Source organism: Atheta coriaria, unplaced genomic scaffold (genome assembly GCF_025399875.1).
Source record: "Atheta coriaria isolate IRGN ID8LTWV9N9 unplaced genomic scaffold, Caltech_Dcor_3.1 hic_scaffold_11_pilon, whole genome shotgun sequence".
Lineage (NCBI taxonomy): Eukaryota > Metazoa > Arthropoda > Insecta > Coleoptera > Staphylinidae > Dalotia > Dalotia coriaria.
In genome coordinates, this window is record NW_027045453.1 from 357,097 (window position 1) to 382,959 (window position 25,863).

The 25,863-nt window shown below is 40.5% G+C and overlaps 1 protein-coding gene across 1 annotated transcript in view; it reads left to right on the forward strand.

The window, feature by feature from the left end:
- LOC135801623 (forkhead box protein O-like) overlaps positions 1-25,863 on the forward strand; it is a 55,520-nt gene that overhangs the window by 27,337 nt on the left and 2,320 nt on the right. The window contains exons 2-5 of the mRNA XM_065315080.1: positions 18,565-18,845; positions 18,925-19,158; positions 19,426-19,606; positions 19,668-20,118. Coding sequence (XP_065171152.1) covers positions 18,565-18,845; positions 18,925-19,158; positions 19,426-19,606; positions 19,668-20,093 — 1,122 coding nt within the window. The 3' untranslated portion in view covers positions 20,094-20,118. The remainder of the gene's footprint in view (positions 1-18,564; positions 18,846-18,924; positions 19,159-19,425; positions 19,607-19,667; positions 20,119-25,863) is intronic.

Consider the following 25,863-nt stretch of genomic DNA (forward strand, 5'->3'; position numbering starts at 1 on the left):
CGTTAGCACGCGATCCGTCCGGCTTAAAGTGAGCTTTCCATGTTCTCGCTTCTCGAGTTCTCTCCTTCAGGTCCTTCGTACACGCGCCGCCACCGGCAGCCGCCCTCTTACTCTCGAACCGCCTCGAACATAGTTATAGTCAATTACGAGTGTGGTTGTTTGATGTGCTACGTGCTCGTGAGCTAGAGGGGAACCTGTTGAATGTGACTGCACGCTGAAAAATTCCAAAATTATCAAAATTTAGCAAGAACCGCATAATCTTGAATTTAATTTAAATTTTCTGGTCATGGCCCCGTCGTTTCACATCGACTCGTCACATTACTTATACTTTTTTCACGCTCCAAGCATTTTAAGCGTTTTTTTATTCATCTTAAAATTCACTTTGTGCACGCATTATATTCATTTAATTATGAAGCAATGCCGCGCTAGGCTCGCACATAATCGTCTATAATGAGAAGGAAAGGCCGTAATTTTTTCGGGCAATTAAGCGCCCACTTGCAGAACACTAATTCTAATCGAAGGTGAACATTATGTCTGCGCTAGCACGCATGCGCATTTAAGAGATTTATATCATCATTTGAATAAGTATATATTTATTCACAAAATTACCAAATTAATTTAAATAAGGGCAGCACGCATATGTAGTTGCTATAGCATATTTGATGAGGTTTTCTGGAGGGAATCATTCTGAATGTTGGTCTCAAGTTCGTCTTCGGTTGTTGGCAGATATTGTTGCGTATGTGACTTTGTGCCCCAGTAATACATTTCGGCTGTCTTTTTGTCCGTGCTAAAGGTACCAATCATTTCGAAGAAGCCGCCAAAGCAGCTTTTGAAAAGCGGCATTTTATGCGATGTGCCAATTAGTTTTAACCGGAAATTTCGACATGAAAGTCAGAAATTTTCTACGAGTTCAATTTTGTCGACTGTAAACTGATTTGTGATTGACAATCATTTTTATTACTGTGTTCTATGGAAACGCTACAACGAAATGAATTTCGAGTTTTCGACAAAATTTCGGACCAGATTAAATTACGAGACGTATTCAGTCGTAAATTTCCACTGAGTGACGAACAAAATCCGGAGATCAACTTTTCACGCGCCGCATGATAAATTTCCAGGTGTAAATCTTAATGAATTCCTATTAATGCTATCGAATGTGAACGGCGAACGACGGATTGAAACAAAGCGTCGCTGGTGAATAATCAGAACCTATGTGCATCCATCATCGACAACGCACATGAATTATTCTAGTTTCGTGTGCGGATTGTTAATAAAATTACGCTGACATTTAAATTTGGCGTATCGACGCACGAACGCAGCTCGCAACTCGTCGCAATATAAATTGTTCACTTAGTTAAGTCGATTTGAATTATTGGCTCGACGAACTGTGAAACAACGCTCGTTCATTAATAAATTCGTAATAAATACCTGCACGTCGGTAATTAATGTGTTATCATGTGTATTGAAGAAGTTCAATGTGCAGGTATGGATTTGTAATGTCTACACTTATTTAAACGTGAATTAAAGCCATTATTTCGGTTGGTTTTAATTTATATTAGTTCATGATTTAATTATAGTCATATTGTAGTCCAATTAAAATACCTTCGGGGGATGTGTCGTATATACAATGTGTTGCAAACACGAATCAATCAATCAGTAGGGTGTTAATCAAAACGTATTACGCTAATATGAAAATAGGTGCTACGGGTGTGCGCGAAATGCGTTCTATTAATTATTTGATGTCACGCAAGTTGGCAGATTATTCACACGTGCCTGCGAAATATCCAAATATTAGACGACAGTCTATCTTATATTTTAACGGATATTTTGCAATATACACGTCATCGTATTGAAAAAAAAAGTTCTTTGGTGTTCTAGTTGGTATGAATTATGTTTGGAATGTGGATAATTTTAACAAAATTTTATTTTTCATTATCGCAACTTCCTAACTAAGTGGCTTAATAATAGGTTTTTCATAATTAAAAATATAATGTTGTTGCATATACAATAAAGTATAGAAATAATTTTGCAAAAAAAATTAGCTTTTATCATGAGAAATCACGTCTTATTCGATAAGTTTTTTTAAATTTTGGGTCATAAAATGAATTTATTTATAATACTCGGAGGATAAACAATGACGAAAATGTGTCCACGCTGGTTGGAAAACGTGAACACACTACAAAAACCCTGAGAACTATAGAAAAATTAGAAAAACTATGAAAACACATGTCCATAAACGTCGCAATCGCAACGCAGACATGTGTTACATATTCACTACGCATGCAACATAATTCTATAAATTTATTACACTCCGATTTTGATTTATTGCGCTCGCATTGCTGACGTAACTGCCGGCCTCAAGAGCCAAACATCGGGAGTTTCTTTCGCAGGTATACAATAAAGCCGTATACCTATATAAATCGATCATGAGTTAATGTGTTCTCAAAAAAGTGGAAGTCTAATTTATAATCGACAAAATCAAAGGAATGAGACACTCCGGTAGCGGAAATTGGAGTCACATTTATGAATACGTATTAATAATATATAATTATAATTATCTAATAAAATATTAATTTTAATTGATTTATTATGAAATTTGCTGAGTTATCAAGTATTTTTATACCCTTAAAACAATTTTCGTATAAATTGGTAACATTGGTTGATATTCGTATGTTTAGCTTTCATTGTTTTCAGCGTACTTGACACAGCATTTCAGAATGTGATATCACTGCGTGATAGTTTAATTAGTTTTGCGATTAGTACGAATTAACTCATCGCGGAACTGACAAGTCCTGAAATTTCCCTGAGCTGACTAAATTTTGCGTGGAACAATGTACAATTACAAGTTTTGCAGTTTGTAAACAATTAGATACCTGCATATACGCATTATGATATTTTATTTCATATTTTATTAACATATTCTGCAATTGTGACCTTAGTGAGGCCTTATGAAGGTATTTCAAGTACGAATATACACATGTCTGCCTGGAATGTTTCATAAAAATGAAGAAATTGTTGTTAATTTAATAAATGTCACGACTACCGTTAAACTACGCATGCGAGAAATTAAATAGGTATAAGTTTGTACTAATGCTGCGCATGTGCAGTTCGCAGGATTTTGTAAATATGTTTCTTTATGCGCGTTGCTAAATACTACGCGCTGCAAAATTGAACGTAATTATAAAACAAATTAATAAATAATGTTATTTATATATCCGAGTAGAAACGAGCAAGGCGTTTGTTTGGTTCTTTTGCAAGCGGGGTTTTCCCAGTGGCTCGTTTGCCAATTTCCGTGGGCTTGTTGAATTTGCAGAATGTGCTGAATTTGTTTCCAGCTTCTCTCTTTATATTTTGAGTTTTCTTATGTAAATTCGTTGCTTGACGCCTTCCGGCGACGTCTACGTCTGCTTTGTTTAGTTTACTCTTCCTTTACGCGTATTTAAATACGAAAGATGATGTGCATCGGTAGTGTTTCAATTTGGCCTCTTCGTCTGTTTGTATTTGTTTATAAATATCGCGCGATTTCAATGTATCGCATCATTTATTCATGATCAATATATATCTGATGAGACAAGCGCGTAAGGAGTGTAAATTTGTTATTTTTGATAGCCGAGCCAAGTAACTCAACATTTGTTGCGACTGTGTCAAAATTTTGCTTGTTAGCAAAGTGTCAAAATTAACACGCATTTATTTTTAACATTCTCTTTGATGCCAAATGATTGACAAATACTAGGTTATAAAATGTATTGAAAAGTAGAGTAATATTATTCATATCACACAATTCAGTGATTATTATAAATAATTAACAACGACATGGATAATCCGCTGGCACGTGGCGTGCTACGGCATTGTGTGCATGATTTACCTCGAAACTCAAACTCGATTGTGCGCTGTTAATTATCAACACGAGGCGCCGTCCGGCGAACATGCATGTTCCCTGCGGAGAGTCAACTGATCTATCCGGGCGATACCGGTGATAATGTTGATAATGCGAGGCTCAAGGGCTCGAACGCTGGTAATGGCGTCGAGTTGTGTAAATTTGCTTGTCACGAAATTGTTTATTTGCCTACGTAGTTTTAAACCGTTCCTATACAAATTCAACTAATTTTCCACATTTTTCTTCATTGATTTTTCCAGTCTATTAATATACAATTTAAAATTAGAATTGTTTTTTTTTGTGGAACTTAAAATGTAAAATACATGATTAATAGTGTAATATGTAACAATTTTCATTATATTATTAATTATTAATATTCATTGTTTCAGGTGAGTTGGCGTATGTTGGATGGTAAACAAATCGCGCCCATTTCGGCTAGACTGTAGACTCCTCCCAACAGGTAGACATGTTAACAGATGTGCAATGCCATTCAAACCACATACTCTCCACGTTTTCGACGGCTAGACGTCGAACAATTCTCTGTTTTCGTCATATCATGTCACTGCGATGGTGATATCCGCTCTTAATTGCATTTTTTTTTATCTGACTAATAATGAGAGATAATAATAAATAGTTAATTTTCAAATGGGCGAAATGCACGCAGAAAATCAAATGAATTTTATCATTAGCTCTGTTTATCACCGCACTGTTGATACTTAAGTCACCTTTTATTGCGCCTCAAATACTGCCGGCTGGAGCACGAGATTTTCGGTTGTCGTAGGTCGGGCGTCGGCGCGCCAGTCTAGTCGCAGAGGGTAAAAATAAACCAAACAATTTCGACCTTGAATGAAAGTGACCGCTCGTGACGGCGCGCTCCTCGTCGCGCGCAATTCGCGAAACGGCTGTGCCGCACGCCCGCCGCCTGCCGAATTTCGCTGCGAGGCCCCGAAAAGGTGGACCCGTCGTGGCCGTAAAACGAAAAAAGCGATCCATCGTATAAACCTGTCCCAATCCGTAAATGCGCACTAACTTATCTAATCTTGCGTTTCGATGCGAGGCGGTTTTGGCGAGTTTTATTTTTTTATTTTTATTTATAAGCCAACTTTTAAGTAGAGGTAGGTAAGTGTTGGTTCCTCTTTTGGGCATTTAGAATTAATATTCAACAGATTTAGTAAACAGAATTAGATGGATTAGATGTTGCACGTAGCTACTTAGATAGGAATGATATGAAACATTTGAATGTGGAGCATGAAAATGCAGAAAAGCGAGTTTGGTAATCGGATAGCGGACAGGAAAGCAAACGAGTGGCGAAACGCAATAAAAGTCTCGTTTGCGTCTCGCCGGCGAGCTGAACAGACATCCCGTCTGATGACTGACGAAATCGGGGTCTCCTTAATTGGCGACGATAAAAATATTTCATTATAGTACTACTCACTGGGCGATACAATCAATTATAAGCAGAAATTACGCTGAATTAAACTTATCTATTGCGATACGATCGTGCAACTTTAAGCAATGATGATTTAAGCTAAGAAAATGTTGCATTTTGGAATGCGCCAGTCGAGAGTCGACTAATTATCATATTGTATTGCACGCCAGTGTCAAGGCTATCGAGTGACGAATGCTGGTCGGATTTTTTTTTGGGAGCCGCCCTCGCGTTGCTTTTGCTTTCGGCCGTCGGTGTTAATAACCATGATGCGAGCGCGCGCGCGCAATTTCGATCTCGACCCGGACCTATCCTGCGCAGTGCGACTTAACTCTAGTTGTTTGGAGTTGATGCGCGTTAATGTCGACTAATGTGGACTTGACAGCGATATGGCGAATTCAAGTTGATTTCGGTCTGGCTGGACTCAAGTGTGTTAGTAGCGAAATGTCTGTAAATTTAACAGTCGTTTAACCTTGACCATTCCCAAATGTTATTACGTTTGGGTCGGGTTAAAGCTAAAAAAAATCCACGACGCAGTTTGCGAATAAATCCCACACGTTGACTTAAATTAAATTTTGAACGTTGCTTCATAATCATATTTTGAACATCAATCTTTTTTTTCCTCATAAGTCTTCCGCGACAATTTTTATATTGCTTCTCTTAAAAATCATTAATTAATCGGCGTGTCACGGCGTCTTTGGTTCGGATTGATTCCTCTCCAGCTACTTACATTTTTTGCAATTTTATTCTCCACCAGCAAGTAATTCATAAATTCACAAAAGCTCGCGGAAATTTGCAATGTAATAACAATAATGCGCCCTCTGCGCTGGTTCCTGGGGAAAAGCGGTGATTGTGTAGCACGAAGCGTGGATATTGTATGCTTTTCATCTTTTCCCCACGAAAAGCGAAGCGGAAAAGAATGCACAGCGAAAATTGATTTCCATCATTCTTTCCTCTCATCATCACCATCGTATTGTAATTTACACCTCGTCCTTTTTGCCCTCCCCAGCGCAAGTAACAAGCGTAAAGTCTTTCTCGTGCAGTCTGAGAGGTGCGGGGGCGGCGGGCAAACGGGAAATAATAGTTCTTTTCATTTTTTTCCACGAAGCATCGCAGGATGCTTACTTACTCTTTCCGTCCGCCCGCTCGTCTTAAGAGGCTGATTTTCGGGCGAGCCGAGTGGAAGGCAGCGCTCGGAAAATAATTAATAACTCGGGTGGCGGCAGCGTCCGCCTAATCGATCTTCGCACAATCGGGGGCGATGGCTGGCCGCCCGGTGATTAATGACGGACAGGACGAGCGTACAATCTGCCACGAGAAGAAACGAGGAGAAAAGCCATAAGGATCCGTGAGGATCCTCCAGATCCACAAGGATCCATCCTCGTGAAGCATTACTATTCTTGACGTTAACAAAAAAAAAACGCGTTTCAAAAATGTAATTTTAAATAATTTTATTCTTCTAAAAACCTAACATTTGCCTTTCAATATCTCTCATCTCTTATAAAGGTGGAGTTGAAATATATTCAGCGGCGAAATATTCAAATCAGATTGAATAAAATTGCTTTGTTTTGAAACGTGTTTAAACAATCATGTTGCTTTAATATGACGTGGGACGTGAGCCAGGATGAAAATGATGAACACGACGAAAACGCTAGGTCCTTCTCCTTGACGTAGGTCACGCACGAACCGACCGGCCTTGAACCACCTGCCGCGACGTGCCGATCGTACGAAACTCGGCAATAAACGACACAAAAAACGCAATTACACAAAAACGTTGAGCGTTTGATCAGAGCTGAGGCTGCTGTCGTGACACACAATTGTTTAGCAATGTTAGCAGGAATAAAATCGTAATTAAATCAAGCAATCATAGTCGTGGTTCGCCAGGAAACTCAATAGCATTTTTATATCCTGAAAGAATACATGGAATCTAATATTCAGGTTAAAAACTTAAATTTTTATTTTTTTTATTCAAACAAAATTAAGTAATAATTTGAACTATTTACCGAACAAAATTAACTAATCATACAAACGTTTTATTTTCTAGGGATGTGCGATTAAAAGTATTAAAATTGAATCAAAAGTAGACGTCGTAACTGTTTAACACATGAATGAATTATCCTGATTATTCTGCGGTGATCGTAAATTATCCACGCGCCAACTACACGTGATAAAGATGCGCTCACAAAGTACACGAAGCTCTTTGACTTGTCAGCCCGCTAAACTGCGGATTACTCATCTGAAAATCGCGCCGATATTAGCATACCGGCAGCGGGGGTTGACGATTGCGTAAGACGCGTTCGACCACATCAACTCATCATCCAGCCTCGCGAATGTCTTCAACGGCGTTCCCGTCACGTGCAAATGTGACGCTTGAATTATCATCTCCACAATGTTCCATATCTCTCGTGCCTGAATAAATCTTATCTTTGCTTTGCGAATAATTACGATTTAAAAAATAGTTATTTTTCTATTTGATTTGCGTAATTCTTGCAAAGATTGTGTATGAAATAGTTTGTTGACTTTTTTGGTTATCGCAGTGCATGTTTCGTGGTTTGTGTCGGTACACTCGGAACAAGTTCAGTGGTTCACCTGCGCTCCTGCGCAATCAGAATTTAGTACGAATTGCGGTTTGTCACCGGCGGCGCGTAATGCAATATGCAGCAACAGTATGCAATAATATGCGATATGACGCAGCATAGAAATGAGCTGCGCTGGGTTGGTTACGTATTCTGGACACGTATCGTAATTTTTTTCTTTTCATTTTCTCCGGCCGCAAGAACTGAACAGAATACGCGACACGAGTACTGTAATTTCAATTAAATTACAAAATTATACAACTTACTTATTATGCGCTCGTATTAATACTAATAAAAACCTATTCTTGGAAATTCTTCTACCTACTTATTTTTTTATTACATTTTTATAATGAATACGTTTTATAAAACTTTTTTTTCCGATGCGAGTGTGTTCATTGGATCAAATTTTGTAAGTGTTTTTTGGGAGGCGCCAATAAAAGCCCGGCGCCTCCACATGCAGTAAGGGGGCTCTTGCCGATCCCGCCAGGTCCTGCGTTCGTGGCGGTGGCGACGGCGGCACCGTTAGCGCGGCGCCAGGCGGGTGGCCACCTCCCGGCAATATCTTACCGGCTTTTGGATAGTTTCGGCGCTCCTTAATGGATCATTCCGTCGTGTCGACCTAAAAGTTTTCACCTTTGCGCTCCTGCGCTCCTTCGACAAAGCGTGAAAATTTATATTTCTGAGAGGATAAACATGTCAAACATATGTATAGAAGAAAATATACATGTTCTTCTTGTTGTAAACCTACTTGAGAAGATAATGATTGAGGAAGATTTATTCCAACTTTGTTAGTGAAGATATAAAAGCATAGCAATTTATTTTAAACTTTCATATTGTGAATATACCTATATACATATTGCAACTTTTCAAAAGAAAAAAAAACTTAAGGAAGGGAAGGAATGTTGGTAACAAGCAATAATGTTATATTTTGAATATTGTTGAAATCAATATGTTTGTATATAAGTTAGTTCCGTCTAACTTTCTATCTAAAATCATGAAGCGATTTCACTTAATTGTTAACATTAAATTAATATTTCTAATAAGTTTATTAAATTACATTAATCTTATTTAAATATTCAATTTACATTCGAAATATTCGCGGTTTTGAATAATATTTTGGTTACTAAATCAACAAAAAAAATATTTTACGAAATTATTCTTTAATAATTAATTGTTTATTAAAAAATAATATAAATATTTTAATTAATATCACTTTGTCCTATTTGCCAGGTTGCATGTTTCTAAAAAAATGACAAAGTTTTGTAGACGGCTGTATTCAGACAATTACGTAATGATTTTCATACATATTTGATGCGGTAGCCGATGAACAGTGTTCGTGCATTAATATTCACCATTTGGCTTATATATTATTAACGTTACTTTGCACTCGGTTATCATTATCAGCCGGGACGTCTGTCGAATAATTCTAATTATCGTACAGCCCGAAGCAGGCCACTTCCATATCTTCCTATATCTTTATCAGTCAATACACTTAACGGCATATACGCGTAGATAACTAATGCCCATTGACGAGCCACTTAATAAAGTGAAGTCGATTCAATACTTCCATCGACGCCATACAGACAGTTCTAGAAATTGAAAAAAAAATGATACATATCTTTTAATTAATATTTTTATGTTTTTCTATTAATTAATTGTAGCCTCATTAATTCGCAGCGCGCATGCAGTCGATTTTTGTGCAATTATGCCCTCCTGAACGTGCGCGTGTACGTCGTTGCGATTCGGTCAGTGATGAGCACATAAACTGCGATAATTATGACGATTACGCACTTTTAATTACACCACTAGCGCGCGATTTGCATTCCGCTTTTATTGCAAGCATTTTAATTGACATAATTACTTGTGTTTCAAACTTTAATGCACACATTTCAATAATCATATTTAATTTTACTCTTTTAAATCGCAAGCGATCATAAATGTTTCATAACGTTTAATAATAATTATATCGTGAAGCTCTGAGTTTTGAATTTTAACAATATATATCGAAATTATTTACAATAATTTATATTTAGAATTTTTGGATAAAATATAATGTATACGATAAATTTCAACAATTATGAAGTTCATACATATCTCGGTATGATGCAATTAGAATGTGATTTTTGATTGGAAAATAAATTCAAATGTATTGATTGCTTAAGTCGTTCGTACTCTTAAGCGGAACTTTCTTTGAATATATTATACCAAAACAGGCGCCATAAGAGAAAGTTGCGACGAATTAATTGAGAATTTCTTAGTCAAACCGTCAAAACTTACATCTTAAAAATTAAATTTCCGTTTTTAGTTTTAGTTTTACTCCAACACGACTATTCCACTAGCAATTAAATACAGTTTGTTACGCGCTTGTTCAAAAGTTCCAAAGGCCAACTTCTAGAAGTCATTTCAAAATTGCAAACACATAAAACGATTAAAACAATTATGAGATTAATAAAACTCGGAACACGCGTTACGCGTGTTAAGTTGCACGGAAGACTCCCCCGAAAGCAAATAAACTTTCGCCTCGTCGAAGCCTTGCCGCGACAGGGCAAAAGAATACACGCCAAAGGGTGAGAATTAGAAATTACAACGCGCAAGCGAGAGCGCACGAAGGATTTATGTAAATGGGAAACTTTTGATTTTATTAGTGCCGCGAAGACGAGCTGCGAAACGAAACAAGTTTGTTACTGAGTCGTGAGTCGAAGAAACGTTCAGCGAAGAATAATGCTCCTATTACTCTCGCTGCCTTCCATTATACAATGTTACGAGGGAAAAGTTTCCTTTTCCTTTGCTTTTCATTAAGTAATAACGTTGATTGCGACGATTAGCAATGAATGTTCTAATTGGAATTTAATATTTTCATAAGTAAATTTTACAAGTTAATTAGACTTTAGCGCCGACATTCTCAATAAAATTTTAATCTTTTCTAGAATATGTTTGTAATTAAATTTGTGATTTTTGTGATGATTGGCTCTTTTTGCTTGGTCCTGCGTTGGTCAGTCATTTATCGCATACTCTTTCGAATAACAGAAATAAAATAAAAGCGGCACTCGCGATTAGATCGCCCTTCGACATTAGGCGAAACTTTTCTCCATATCGCGACCGATTCCGATATGGTTTATGCGTATGGCCGATCGTTACGGACTTTTGCAGGACCATTCGGGAGGTCTCCGTAAATCGACTCACAGTCGTCGCTTTGTCTTATTGCCGCCGAGCACTTCAACACACATGCACGCCACTTGCGATCGCCATGGCTATCGATATTGCAATCGCCCCGATTGGCCAATAAACATTCCGGAATATCTAGGAACAGCCAAGTGTATCTACGAATATCTACGAATTACCAAAAACGTTCGAAGTGATGTCCTGCTTAGTCCGGCAAAGCCCATATCTTTAAGGATAGCAAGGACACTCCATGCAAAGACTTACCAACGTTATGAGCTAGTCCACTGATATTACAAGTGGATTTCTTAAAAGCCATGCGATAGACATTTATGATAATGAGGAGCCGTATAAGACAGGTACATACTTTGCCTGTCCTTTGAACTTCTGGTGAAGGACAAAAAATGTAATTTTACGCTCGTTTGAACATAATTCAATTAACCCGCTGGCATTGTATCTTCCAACAGGGTATTTTAGTTTATTCGTTGGCAGTCTGTTAATGACATATTTAGCATCATAACTTGAAAAAATTATTTTAATATTTAATATTTCAAACGATAAAAAGTTATCTCTTTATTGCATTTATCAATGCCATATGAAATTAGACGTATTGGATGTTTTAATTTTTTTTATTGATTCACAATTTGTAAGTAAACCTTTAATCATATCAGATCCCTGGAAATATAATTTAACACTGAAATTTCTTAACCCAATTCGTTATTCTAAGTTTTTTTTTAATTAACAATGGGTTTTTATATTATCAGTTATAAAATAAGCCTGCCTTGCCTATAATTTTATGTAAAATTTTATTTAATAATGCGCATTGAAGGTAATCATTCACTCTGATCTATTAGTTGTCATTTCTGTAATAAATGTAATAATCGGTAGTGGCGGTGCGGTATGCGCAGCAGTTCGTAATTGATCGTCGTTACATTAATGTTTCGGTTAATGTGGTGGTGAGCGCAGTGGACATCGCTGCGGATGTGGTGAATGCGCGGGGGTGCGGCCTGTTCTCTGGTGGCAACTGTCAAGTGCCGACCGATACGATACGACCTCATCACTCATACAATACACTTGTCCTACAAAGACACTAGTAAAAAAATCGATGTGAAGTACCTATTCGATAACAATTTTTACAACTCGGCGATAAAGTTTAAATTTAAAAATAATTAATATTACCAGGTCTAATAAGTTGCGGCTTTATTATTATGTCGAGTGTATTGCTAAGCTGTGTGTTCATATGTCGCAGTTTTGGGTTTTGATAGATTTGCTAGTTGTGTTCGGTGGTTTTTACAAGGCACTAATGACGCTTGTCGGAAGCGGCGGGCGTCGTGACGCTGCGAAACGACGCGCCCGACGTCGTGACGAGAGATTAAAGCGATATAAATGATCGCTATCTGCTCGGGCTTTTTATCGTTCATTATTTTTACGACCGACTTGCGTCTCGCAATTAATCCCTAATGGCACTAATCGGGCCTTCAAGAAGCAACATATTCACTCATTTCTAAATTTCCACAACGCAAATCCACAAAATTGTGCCGGAATTTTAATCTGTAAGGGATGAAATTGAAACATGGCAGACATGACGCAGGGAAAACTACTATGAGGGTGGTTGTGCGCTGGATAGAATTAATTCACTTCGCTTTCAGTTTCTTGCATTTCTTGCATTCTCCCCACTTGAAGCACACTACCAGGGGATGAAGGGAATTCATTCATTTCAGAGGAGACGCTCGATAGTCTAGCATTCGCGTAACATAGTAGGTAATATCAGACTGGCAGAAAATGCGTAGTCTACTATTTTCTTGGAATTCTAGCACATAAATATATTATATTACCGGTTTTATCTATAATTGGTACGCAAAGCTTTTTCGTAACATGAAAATTTTGGATTTGTCCCAAAAAAATGTAGCCATGAGGTAACCTCGATGTGAATCACGCATGTTCAAGATGTAGGTATGTGGGGTGAAGAAGGGAGGAAAAAGCGGCGATAAATTTCCGACACGATTGATAGTTACAAAGCGCGCGCCGACGGAGGTGGAGGCGCTGGGAGGCGGTTGGGGGCGGTTTGGCGCCCGCAGGATTCGCGGCGGCCGCACACATGCCAAAAAGGTGCGACGGCGTGGCGGCAGGCAGGCGGGGGCGTAGGTGCGAGCGTCGGCGACGGTGGCGGCGGCGGCGCCTGCGAGTCGGGGCGGGCGCCTGCCCCCGACCGCCAGCACCCGTCGTGCTGCTGCGGCGGCTTGATCTCTCTTAATCCCGCGCGCGCGTGTGGAAATTAATCACCGGGCGCTCAAGAAGTCGACGACTCCTCGAACCAAGAAACGTCAAAAACCGAATTATTCATTAATCTATATTACATAATTTCAGCCACTTATCAGGCGCATGATTAAAATTTACCACTGCTTGCAACCTGACATGGAAATTTGCAAATAATTAATTAAAATTAAATTGCAACATTGAAATTTTAATACTCACACTAAGAGCGGAAAATATATTCCAAATGTTACAAAACCTTATTAACACTAACAAAATGTATTTCAGAATATTATGGTTCAATGTAATTATTGAAGTGCATTTTTTATACTCTCTACTTTGCATTCCAATATGGAAAATTAAATATTCAATTTTAATTTAAAATCAACAAGGCAAACTCATCAGAAGTTTCCAGACCAAATAAAACTATTTTGCATTTTTCTATACTATAGTTTTGTTTGAATTTTGAGGAAAATTAGGACAACCAAGGTGAGTTACAGTCCGTTTCTAGAGAGATACTCATCCGAATGTCTTTTTCGATCATAATTGCAAGTTTATAATGCTATATCTTAAATTTATTGCGTCGAATAAAGAATACACATTATTATCCAACGAGGAGGGTGAAAAAATGGGAAAAATCTGCGAGGAAAACTACTCCGGAGGACGTTAGCGACTTTTTCGCGTTGCTTCTCGCGGCGGGGGCATTCGATAACGCACCATTTAACCGAATATTATACATTTATGCGAGTGGGGATTTTTTTCGTCGCGACCGCATGATTTATGGCGGAAGCAGGCCGGGCGTGGATGTCGCGAGTCGCTAACGTCCTCGTTGAAATTATAAATTATTGTCCTTGCTGAGCACTCCCGGATGAAACGAGATTTGAAGCTGTTTGCAATTGATACGGGCCGCAAAAGAGCTTATATGCTACTGGAAAATATTGACAGGTAGCAACTAATTCTGATTATCCTTTAAAAACATAATTTGATTGAGTTTTTAGTGATAATATGTAAAATTTGGAGCTATTTGGATATTATTTCGAGGTTATTTTTATCATATCTACGTTTATCAATCTTCAATTACTGTTCAAAATACTTATAACGCTATTTCTACCTATATTTTTTATTGACATTTTATATTTTTATATCATTCAAGGAAATTCCCGAAGGAACAGGTAATACCCAGGTACATTCATTCTTGTATAGTAAGTGAATAATAAGGATATTACAAAAAAGTCGTAAAAGTCAAAACAAATATAGATACTACATCTTGAGGTACGTGTGACTTTTAGGGTTAGGAGAACCTTTTTTATACATATAAAACGCACATATTTCATACCAATATATCATAAATTGTTTTAGTATATGATATTGGTAAAAATACTAAGTTTATTCATAAATTTTGGATATATCGTAAAGAGTGTGAACGTATCCCAAATAATTTAGCCTCAATCATCGTTTAAAACAAACGCGTTTCAAAACATTTCACGTCGTTTCCACATCGCTAACTCGTTTAATTTGATCGCTGGCAACGAGATGCGAGAATTCCAACTGCGTAGTAAATGCGTAATGCATGCGTAATAACTGAATATATAATCGGGCGCATATATAATAAACTTATGCACTCGCAGAGCGCGTCATACATTGCACTCGCTGCAGCGTACAATTGAGTTCAATTGGGCAGGGTTAAATAGTAAAGTGTAAGTGACGCGCATTTGCGCTCAAAACTTAGGTACCCGTCGCACGATTTAATTGTAACTAATAAAAAAAGAACTAAACGATCGTTGCACCCGGAATGTATGCATTTTTATTCGAAAATTGTCGACCTACGCTTTGATACGAATATAAAACGTAAGCATTGATTTGATTAAAAATAAAAAACAAATCTAGAAGGATATCTTCAGTTGGTTGATCCTGCCTGTGAAGGACTCTCTATTGTGTTTCCTCGTGTGTTGCCTCCTGTCGACGTGAAAAGAACCGAGCCCACATTCAAATGGTGCGCTGCTCGTGCTCGTCGGCTGCGTCGGCGTCGCTAAACAACCCCTATTATCAATCTAATGGATTAATCCTATTATCTGAAAGCCGTATTGTCATTATGGAATTGCTGCCGCCCTTCGAAGTGCATTACGAGCGGGGAATTGTCGACCGGCGAGCCAACTAACGTGAACGCCGCGAATTTGAACCAAAATGTGGAAAATACATGATGCGCAAAGTGCCTAACTAGCACTCAATAAAAATTTCTCGCATATTGATAAATTCGTAATTTAATAAATAGTATGAATCACAAATAAGATTTGAAAAGAGTTAGTTTTATCATTTATGATTACCTAGTTTGGCTGTACGGCACGCGCCATCATTCCGCCCCTCTGAATAAATTAAAAATTAACAACGCCTTGTTGGTCGCTTTTTCGCCCAGCTCAAGCCGTCGTGATCGGATCATTGAGTAAGCCGCGTCGAGTCGATGCAAACATCTTGAATTATAGATAAAGCGCTCGCGACGCTCGCAGCCGAATGAGAATATTTATGTAGATTACAGGTGAGCGATTACCTGTTCCCGTGCTTTGAGCCACGGATCTTTCGTGACCACTCCTATGTGCGTTCGTTGGATTTGTGAGGAGTTTTTGATTTCCCCGGATCACGATAACGATTACATTGTAGTGTCAAAAGCCATTCGGTATTACATTCTGCATTCATTTTTAGCGAATATTACATCAGTTTATCAGGTATTTTTTATGTCAAAATTACTGAAAATTGAATTTCCGTTGTATGAAATAAATTCACAAGTAGGGAAATGAAATAATTGCTAAGTACGAAATTAAATATCATGAGGATTCTCGCAATCCGCGCCTCCTCGATTTATTTCATCTGTTTTTTGTGAAATGTGCCGTCGAACATCAAACGGTTGCGTGAATAATTCGCCCCGACGATTACTTTGAAGTCATTTCGTTTGCCGCCAGGACGACTTTATAAAATAGTCGATTTCATCAACTATTTAGTATTTAGTGTTTCGTGCCGCGCGACACATGCAGCGCATTTACCTACGCAACGCGATGCTGCCGTCATAAAAAGCCTAATAACGTATTTATGTCAGCGCAGTTCAGCGCGAGGGCGCTGGAGGACGAGATCGAGGACTTTTATTAGCGTCTTCCCGTGTCGTCCTCGCTGTGGGGTACACTCGAGACCGATTACATCAGTCTTGAAAATGAGCGATCTCAGCAAGTGAACGAGTAAGTTAACTGTTTAAGTACTTCGTCAAGTTCACAAGCTGCCGTAATTTTCGTACAATTCGGATTTAATATAATTGCTAAATTTCTATGAAACGTAACGTTTTGCTAACCAGTACTTTGTTAGAAGTAAGCTTCTACGAATATCATTGAATTCCGACCAATTTTAATTCCTGTGTTTTTTGTTCCCAATTAGTTTTAATGAATAAGCCTAGTTCTGCATTTAACTAAATTTACTCAAAATTACATGAAATTCTATTTATAAAGGTAAACGTAGAATTCTGTGAAAATTTATTACGAAAACAAAGGCATTAGACTGGTTTTGATGAGGAATACGATCGTATTTGTTTCAATTTTTGAAGCAAATTAAATTTTGTGCGCCACCCTTAGGGGCACAATTTTTTTGTGCAATTTTTTGTTGTTTTTTTGGTTTGAATAGTTTTTATGCCCCTCGGTTTAATGCGATTTTTATTGTGCTCACAGCACTAATATTTACACTCCTCGCCGTTTTTTGTTGGAATTTTTTTGGGTGCATGTTTTGCGTTACAATCGAATTACTATCAATAGTGCCCGTTGGTCCTATTCAGATGTTATTTGATGCGAGTTTGTAGTTAAAATAAAATTTTAATAGGGCCGACGAGATTTCTGCCACTAGGTTGATAAAGAGTTATCAGTACTAAATATGCTAACATCCAGCATGTCGTAATATTCAGTCGGAAGTCAGTAAGTTCCTAAACTAATATAAATTTTTGATTGCTACATCAAACCGCTCACATCTCAGGGAGATTTCTATTTATTGCATCGTTGCGCACGACAATATAAAACTCGGCAAGTCGTATTGGCTTCTTCTTCTGAATGATTTTCTCAGGACTCAAGGCAACCGGTATTTTAGAGTCCGCAAGGACCCTATGGAATTTCCGTTGAATTGTTATTATCACCTCGTTTTATTGCGTGCGATTGAAATTTTTCGCTGAAATTCATATTTCCGATTCCTGCAAAGTTTTGCACTCCTAGACCACCGCGGTGTCACTAAAGGAGTTCCGGTGAATTACGATCCGAAGGTGGGGGAGCTCATAAAAATGCAAGTTTCGGTTTGATTTCGCTTCGAAGTTGAAAGTTAATTCGCATCTTGGACCAAGATTGAAATTTTAGTTTTCTTCCTTTTGCCCCTCTTTGCATCGGTGCGAGGCGAACGGGCGGATGCAAGGAAGTCGTATGCATAATCGTATGTGAAACGCACGGCGCCGGGAGGTTGCAGTGTGTTGGTGGCGACGGGTGTAGTCTACCTGGCGTCGCGACGCCTCCGCAACGATTTCTTCGGCAAAGCCAAAACCCATTCTATTCTAACTTCAGAATTGTAACATTCCGTCATACTTGTGGGAGTTTGTATCTGTGTATAGATATATGCAGCACAAAAGGACTATGGGCGACTGAGAATGATAAAAATCTACTGCGTGGTCAACTGCTTAGGGGTGGGTAGATGGGACCAAATGACCGGAAAACTCTTAAACGTCGTTAAAACTCAGCCGAAAAACTCGTTTTTTCTTAGTGTTTCCTTTATTCTCGCGGACGTTTTAAGTTGCCATGAATTTCAAAGGACATTTAGGCGTGACATAGTTGCGAACTCGCGGCCGAGACGCGTCGATGTCTCGGTCGTTACGGTTTTTTATAGCTTTGGCCTCGCGCGATTTGAATCTCCCACTTCGGCACTCGAGGGCAAGGGAAAAAGATTCGATCCGCAGGCGCCGCCGGCGAAGGCGCCACATCTCCTGCTCATATATCACCTCTTTGCTAGATCCACCTCCTACCTTTCCTGGGCTGAGAGTCGAGAGTCTTGTGTAGTCTAGTCTGGGGTTGGTCTGGCAAAGGCGCCACTAAAATAGGCACCCGCTCTCGTTAGCAGCGGGCGCATAAATCACCGCGCGACCAACCTAATGGTCGCAGGTGGGCCATAAACGCTTCCTGGGCTCGCGCGGGACCCGCTCCAAATGTCTGATACTTTGCATAATTTTCGTATCGAACGCTGAGTGAATCTTTTTCCTTTGGTTGCAGAATTCCATCAGGCATAATCTCAGCCTGCACAATCGTTTCATGCGCGTGCAGAACGAGGGCACTGGCAAATCCTCCTGGTGGATGATCAATCCAGACGCGAAACCAGGCAAATCCGTGCGGCGGCGAGCCGCTTCTATGGAGGCTGGTAAATTCGAGAAGAGACGCGGGAGAGTCAAGAAGAAGGTGGAGGCTCTTAGAAATGGAATGGCAGATGCCACTCCGAGTCCCAGTTCCTCGGTATCCGAAGGATTGGATCTCTTCCCTGATTCACCTATTCACAGGTAGGTTTACTGGTGAAATTCCTGATTCAAAGTAGAACTAGAATTGATTTGAAATATTTTTATACAACGTTTTTATTAGTGTTGGATTCCAACTGAGTCCGGACTTTAGACCGCGCGCATCGTCGACCGCATCGTCGGTAGGACGTTTATCGCCGATCCCAGCTTTGGGTATGGAACCCGATTGGAGCGCATCGCAATTTCAGAATTCCAGCTACAGCTCTGAGCTCAGTGGTGGGAACTATTCTCCCGACCAGCTTGCCGGCAACTTCGAGCAGGGCATGAAATTGCATCCGGCGGAGACCGGCTACATGGGGTGAGCACATACTCTGGACACTTTGATCCGGCTGTCGCACCCATTGACCTGATCTGTTTTTGTCTTGATCCGTTTACATCACAACCTGCCAGACAACCAGCCTTGACCGTTTTTCATGCTCATGTTACTTGTTCATTTTTCATATTAATATATATCATGAGGTGTCTTTGGATGTTGGCTGTTCACTAACCTGGGATTTGGATTGCTTTTATGGGTTTATACGTGACTTGATCGAGTTTAGGTTTTTATGGTTGATGTTTCTTATAGATTCATGAACGGCCAGACACCACAACAACCTCCGCCGCCGTATTCGGCTCCGTACGATTCGTACAGTCACGCGGACATGAATAGCATACACCAGAACACACCTTATGGGATAACTCCGCAGTGCCCCGTCCATCGCATCCAGAACTGCGCATGTGGCTTGACAAACCAATGTAAAGTTGAGGTAAGTTAATTTGGGACCTCCTAATCCGGCAGATATTGATTTATGTTTTTGTTTTGGTTAGCAAATGTCTCCGACTGGTATGTCCCCATCGTACCCTCAGTCGGAACCATCTCCGGACCCTCTTGGAGGTCAATACATGATGGGTAGGACGGCAATGCCACGACCACCTTCAAGCAGTCCACCACTTACACCGCAGCCGGTCAGCGGTATGCCATCAACAATGATGGGCCAACTGATGGGCGCGCTCAACAACCAGCAACTACTGGACGATCTGAACATCAATATTGAGTCCCTGCCTGGCGGCTTCGAATGCAACGTTGACGAGGTCATCAAGCACGAGTTGCGCATGGAGGGTACGCTCGACTTCAACTTCAGCAACGCCAACCATCAAAACATGCCGCTGCAACAGGAGGTGAACAACGCTCCGCCTGCGGGGGCACCACCGGCGTACTCCACCACGGTGACGACACCCTCCTGGGTGCACTAACATTAGGACCACTGGAGGATCTAAGGTAGGACCCAGTTAACTTGTAGCGTGTCACCCTTAAGTTTGTCTAATTTTGATGTGCTTCTTTCGTTGGGCATGCATCGTAAATCGTCCGCGTCAAAATTTAATAATTCCCGCGGGGGTGGTAGTAGTTGTGACTGGCAATTTTACGGCTCAATTATGCGTCGCCTCGACGCTCGTCGGCGGCGGCGTCTTGGGTCGCGCCCTCCCTCGACGCTTGTCAACTTATCAACTCGTCATCGCGGCGCCGGCCCGAAATTGTCAGCTCTTTAAATTTTATATTCAATTTGCGCGCGCTCGCCGCCGAGATAAAACTGAACGCACTCGGTAGTCCCGCGGCAAATTTGATTACATTAAGAAGTCGTCGACGGGGTGGCGGCGGAACGGACATGCGGCGTTATAAAAAGTTCGCGAGTCAACTGTCACATCAGCGCAACGTTATTAGCTGCGCAGAAGAAAGGAAAACGAAAGTAAGAGTCGGAATTAAAGCGGGCGAAACTTTTGAATTAATTTGCCACATATTAAATCAAGAGTGGATGGGGGGATGCACCTTTACGCTTCGTAAAAACTTGCGTTAAGTTGGACTCGAATTTGTTTTGCTCGATTTTCAACAGCGGCAGCAAAGTTTTTGCGTTGGGATAAATTATCATAAGTCAGAAACTAATAATTCGATTCTGATAAAACGTACATTTATAAAAGGAATATTAAATTATCTTTCGAATGCGGTAAACGAAATGCTTTTAAAAATTTCTGTGCTTATAGCATTTGGAGATCGGGAAATCAAACTAACTATTCTCAGTTTTTATATGGCAGAGGAATTAAATAAATGAGTGTACGTTGGGCAGCACTTAAGACGGTACATTTTTAACTTCGGGCGCGTTTTCTTTTTTTTCTCCTTAATCGGACAGACGGAAAACGCTTTACACTTAAGATTTTCTTCACTCTAACCATTTTCTACAACTTCCAACACTGACAAGAAGCCTGAGACAAATTAATTAATAGTAAAGGCATGAATTAATTATATTCTTACACTGGCAAGTGTAAACAGGTTGTTAATTTTCATTTTTACACTCGGTTACACCGGAAAATGGCGCACATTTGGCTTGCGTCTGCCGCGGCGCATAATCACTCAAAAGCGATGTCAAACGATTATAAATTAAACATGAGCCGACCGCAAAATGAATGAACGCCGCCCACGCGGTTGCGTCTGATGGCGTTAGCGTTACGTTTTCGGCCTCAATGCACCCTCATCCCGAGATGAAGGAGTGTTCGATCGATTAAGATTTTACAAAACGCAAAGCATCTTTCAACAGCCGTGGGGTTGGGGGAGCGGAAAGCACATTTCATATGCTTCCGATACTTATGGCTTTGCCGATAATGACTGGGCAGAAACGCCGGACGGAAAAATAAGCAGCCTTCTCAGAAAGGATGCAAGGAGCAGTGCTGTATTGTTACAGCCCTTCCGCTTCCCCAACGAGAGCTGCTGCATCATTTATATTAAAAGTTTTTATGCGCGCGGATGAGAAATAATGTGTGCATCTTTGCTGCTTCACAGGGATTTACCAACGCAGAGGACGAAGATAATGGAGTATTTTTAAAATGTTTTTCTTGCAAAAAAATCAATATCTTGTGTAAAAATGTTATCTCATCTGTAGATACTAAAATAAAACGAAATAATGATTTTAAATTCAATCTGAAGTAGTAAATAACATTATTTCATAACGAATTTACATAATTTCTTATCATTCAAAGGAAAAAATTACAATTTTTGATTCGCAGATACAAGTAGATGCAAATCATCACCAAATTGAATTTCGTACATTGAGTTTTCACTTTCTTTTTCGCGTTTGCCAAAAAATTAAGCTCAGTTTTACTCCTGCGGGTAAACAATGTTTAACACAGCGTCGGTTTTCGTGCGGATTGCGGTCGGACGGCGGGCGCGCTCGAGACAACCCTCAACCCTGCGCGTCGACCCTCCGAAACTGAAACTTGTTGCTTCTGAGCAACCCCGACAGTTGTACACGTTCGGCGAACGTTGTATCGTGTACAACTCTGGGGCAACGTGCGCTCCACTCCGTGTCGGGAAATTCGATGGGGTGAAAACGTGCGGCGAGGCGCGCTGTGGAATGAAAGGAATTTCGACTACCAAGTTGTGATTCACTCCTGACGGCTTTATTCGCTCTCAAGCGCAAGCAAGGTGTTAAAATCATTTCATTTCTTCGATTTTCATCCGCCTCGAGGTGTATTAAAAAGTACGAGTAGAATGAACGGAAAAGAAAATCAAGAGGGCAAATGCCGGGGAAGTTGTTAGTTATTCGATACGCAATCTTACATCACGTCTCGTTATGTGTTTCCTTTTAGTATATGCAAGAATTATTGTTTCAGATTTGTATTCCGCTTATATTAATTTACAGTACTTTTTCGCAGCGTTTTTTTTTTCTCATATAATTATTTATTTTACTTTTTGTGTCAATACTTTCAAAATTGAAGTTTGCAAGCTGGCGATTTTGACAACATTTAAATCGTTAAATCGGCAATTTATTGCCTGGATTTGTTCCTCTAGAGCCGTTTGAAGCTTGCTGGTTGATGTCCCTTTGCGCTCCTAACTCGCTAGTGCAGTTTTTTCCGCTGCACAATTCATTACTTGCACTTTTCCAGAGCGCTCTTTATTGTCAAACTCTTTATTGGCCGTTCATTAATTACGCGCCAGGCATTAGACGGATTTGGGCGCTGCCACTTTATTGCGTTCCACCCCGATGCGCAAAACAGAAAAAAGTTAACAAGATTTAAAACCAACCCGACCAAAAAAGAGTTCAACGTTCTGGCTTGAAAAGCTCACGAACTGAAAACTTGCTGCTGTATTTCGGCGCGCACATATTGCAAATACGCTTAGAAAGTTATGACTTATGTGTAATTCGGGAAAGATTGGCTCTTGAGACAAATGAAGACATAATACAAATGCGATGCGATTGCCGGATGTGGAGACGAATTTTATCGACCTTCGATAAGTTTTCATTCGCATTGAGGAGGTACGCTCAGCGAGCGTACGAAGAAATGAAATATGATGAGATGTGACGGACGGAGTGGTGGAAATCTCCGCTCGTTTTCAATTTATTGCGCGCACTCGAATAAAAATCTAAACTCGTATTCGTTCAACATGAAAATATTAATGCGCGCAGAGGGGAGATTTATTCTGCCGGCGTACTTTCGCAAACTATTGCGTTTTTTTACTGCTTTTTGTTCGATCCGGGCGGTTTAAAGCAGTGCAAGAGCAGGCGGTCCACGAGAAATTTGAATATATCGTGGATGGGGGGGGAAGCGTAGGTTGGCGGCGGTCGGCGTCGGGGTGACAAAGATAGTCTCGTTGCCGAAATTTGAATATAGTGGCGCGGCAGTCGCAACTCGTTCGCGGCTATCTCGACTTCATATCGCGACGTCTTCATATCTCGGGGGCGGCAAGTTGGGGCGGGCGTGTGTAATATAATTTACATAATGCACGTTATCGAACTCGCGGGGTAGGAAATATTCGGAAAAGTTTATAAAGCGCGAAGGTCGTTGCCGAGCACTCACAGAGATTAATGTCGGAGGGCTGTAAAAACCTATGCGAGGTGGTGCGAGGAGGCGGCGCGCGGGAATGGAGTAACGCCGGCCAGATCGGGATCGGAAACGCGGAAAGACAGGAAAGACAGATAAATTGATATATAGAGACGTGCGTGCTGTGTGCGGGCGTACACCGTTGATTGAGATATATCGGGGGCATGACGAGCCAACATCGCACCCCCGACCAGCTCGACGCTGGTCGACATGGTCATCACTCATAATTTCATTCAATGCTAAGTGTTTTAGGACTTACATTTCAAATGAATTTTTACTGTAACCTAATATGGTGAAATGTTCAAATCAAAAATTTTAATTCAACTTATTACATTCATCGAATAACTATACCTACTTTTATATAAATGTAATTATAACTTTTCGCGTTTTCACATGCTTTTGTGCCTCTTGGGGATGGCTTGTTAAAGGTCTAAGGACTAAGGGACGACGAACTTTCACCTTGTACTGAAAATCCCCAAACACGAAAAGTTGGAAGTATAATGAGGACCGATCGGATGTTTTGACTAAACTGAAAAGTGAAAACGTAAACGCAAACGAGAGTGAAAATTAGCCATTAATGAGTTGTTTTGAAAAACACGTGCGGGTGTAGCGTAGTACTCAGTCAAATTAATAATTGATCCTTTTGAGAAAACGTTGGCCTATTAAACCTTTGGTCAAAGTTGTGTTGAGAAATTTGAAAGGAAACCCGATTTCTGATGTGAAAGTAGATTAAAAGTTTCCTTTGCCTGCAAGTCATGTTACAAGACGTTCAAGACTTGATTGCCTTTATTTCTTCGATCTGTCCTGAATTGCTTCCTTGGCTCGCTCTGGTTTTATCAGCGGCCACTCATCTACCTAATTCTGCATGTTGGAAGATAGGGCGGAGGCAGTGCGGCGCGCTCGTAAATTGATACACTCGCTCGATTCGTATTAATGACGAGCCTTACTTTTTAAACGACAGTTTTATTGTGGCTTCTTAAGATAACTGTAGGCAATAATGGTCCGGTCCGGGGTGGCCGCCGCTGCCACCGCCGCCGAGTAAAGTAACAGTCAGTCAGTCTCGACGTCTAGCTGTAAAAAGCACGGGCGGTTACTGTTAGCGCGGCGCGCATCCTGCCTTCCGACGGCTCCTGGCTGCTTGCTGCCGAGCGGAGCGGTGGCGGCGGGCGCGCGGGGGGCGTCGTGTCGGTGTGGCGCCAACCGGCTCGGTGGCGCCGTGCAAAGGGCGAGGAGGGCGCGAGGGGGGTGAGGGGGAAAACGCAGCGTAAGTGAAAGCTCTTCGGGCAATCGGCCAGACCGCCGTTAGCGTCGCTTTCCTCTTTTCTATCCCTCCGAAAAGTACACTTTTATATACCTTCTGGACAGAGAAAAAACTGGTCATATCCTACGATATTGCCGAAATATTTCCTGTGTTAATTATAAACTTTTAATTTTTTCTTAAAAATACGAAATAATGTTCATATTTTTGAAATTCCCTCAAATTGGTTAAGGTATACAAGTCGCAGGACATGCAATAAAAACGGGTTCATAATGTTGGTGGAACAAGGCGATATTATAACTTTCAGTTACCTGTTTCCTTGCCAGAACATTCGTATGAAAATTTGCGGAAGGTTTCTTCGAGTTTCGGCAAGACAAATACAGATACGAGGCAAAAAATTGCAGAAATACGTAAGTCGTGCATGTCGTCACACATGTTAGCCAGAAGAAGTGGGAACGGCAGGCGCCGGGGGTGGGCGCACTGCCTCGACGAACTACTACCGAGATTAAAAATGTAACCGACTCCGGTGTCCAATATTTATGTAGGCCACAAATAGCTTTCTCCCGCATTGCTCTTTTCTGATGTCAAAACGACGATACACGATCACGTCGGGACGCGAAGACGTTCGGGGGCTGCAAACGACGACGTTAACGCAAACGGTCGCTTTTTTCCCTGCTGCCGTTTTTTGCCGTCTTCCACTCGCTGAGGGAAAATAGTTTCGTTACGTATGCGTACGTAACTGCGCGCTACCACCGTCGCTGCCCTCAGTGTGTGTCTTTCTGTGTCATATACCGGTCGTCCTGCAGGACGCCAATCGATTAAGATAATATGCTTAGTCTAGCAGGAAAGCTTTTATGCGAATCCGCGAATATGAAAAAGTTTTATATATGAGCATCA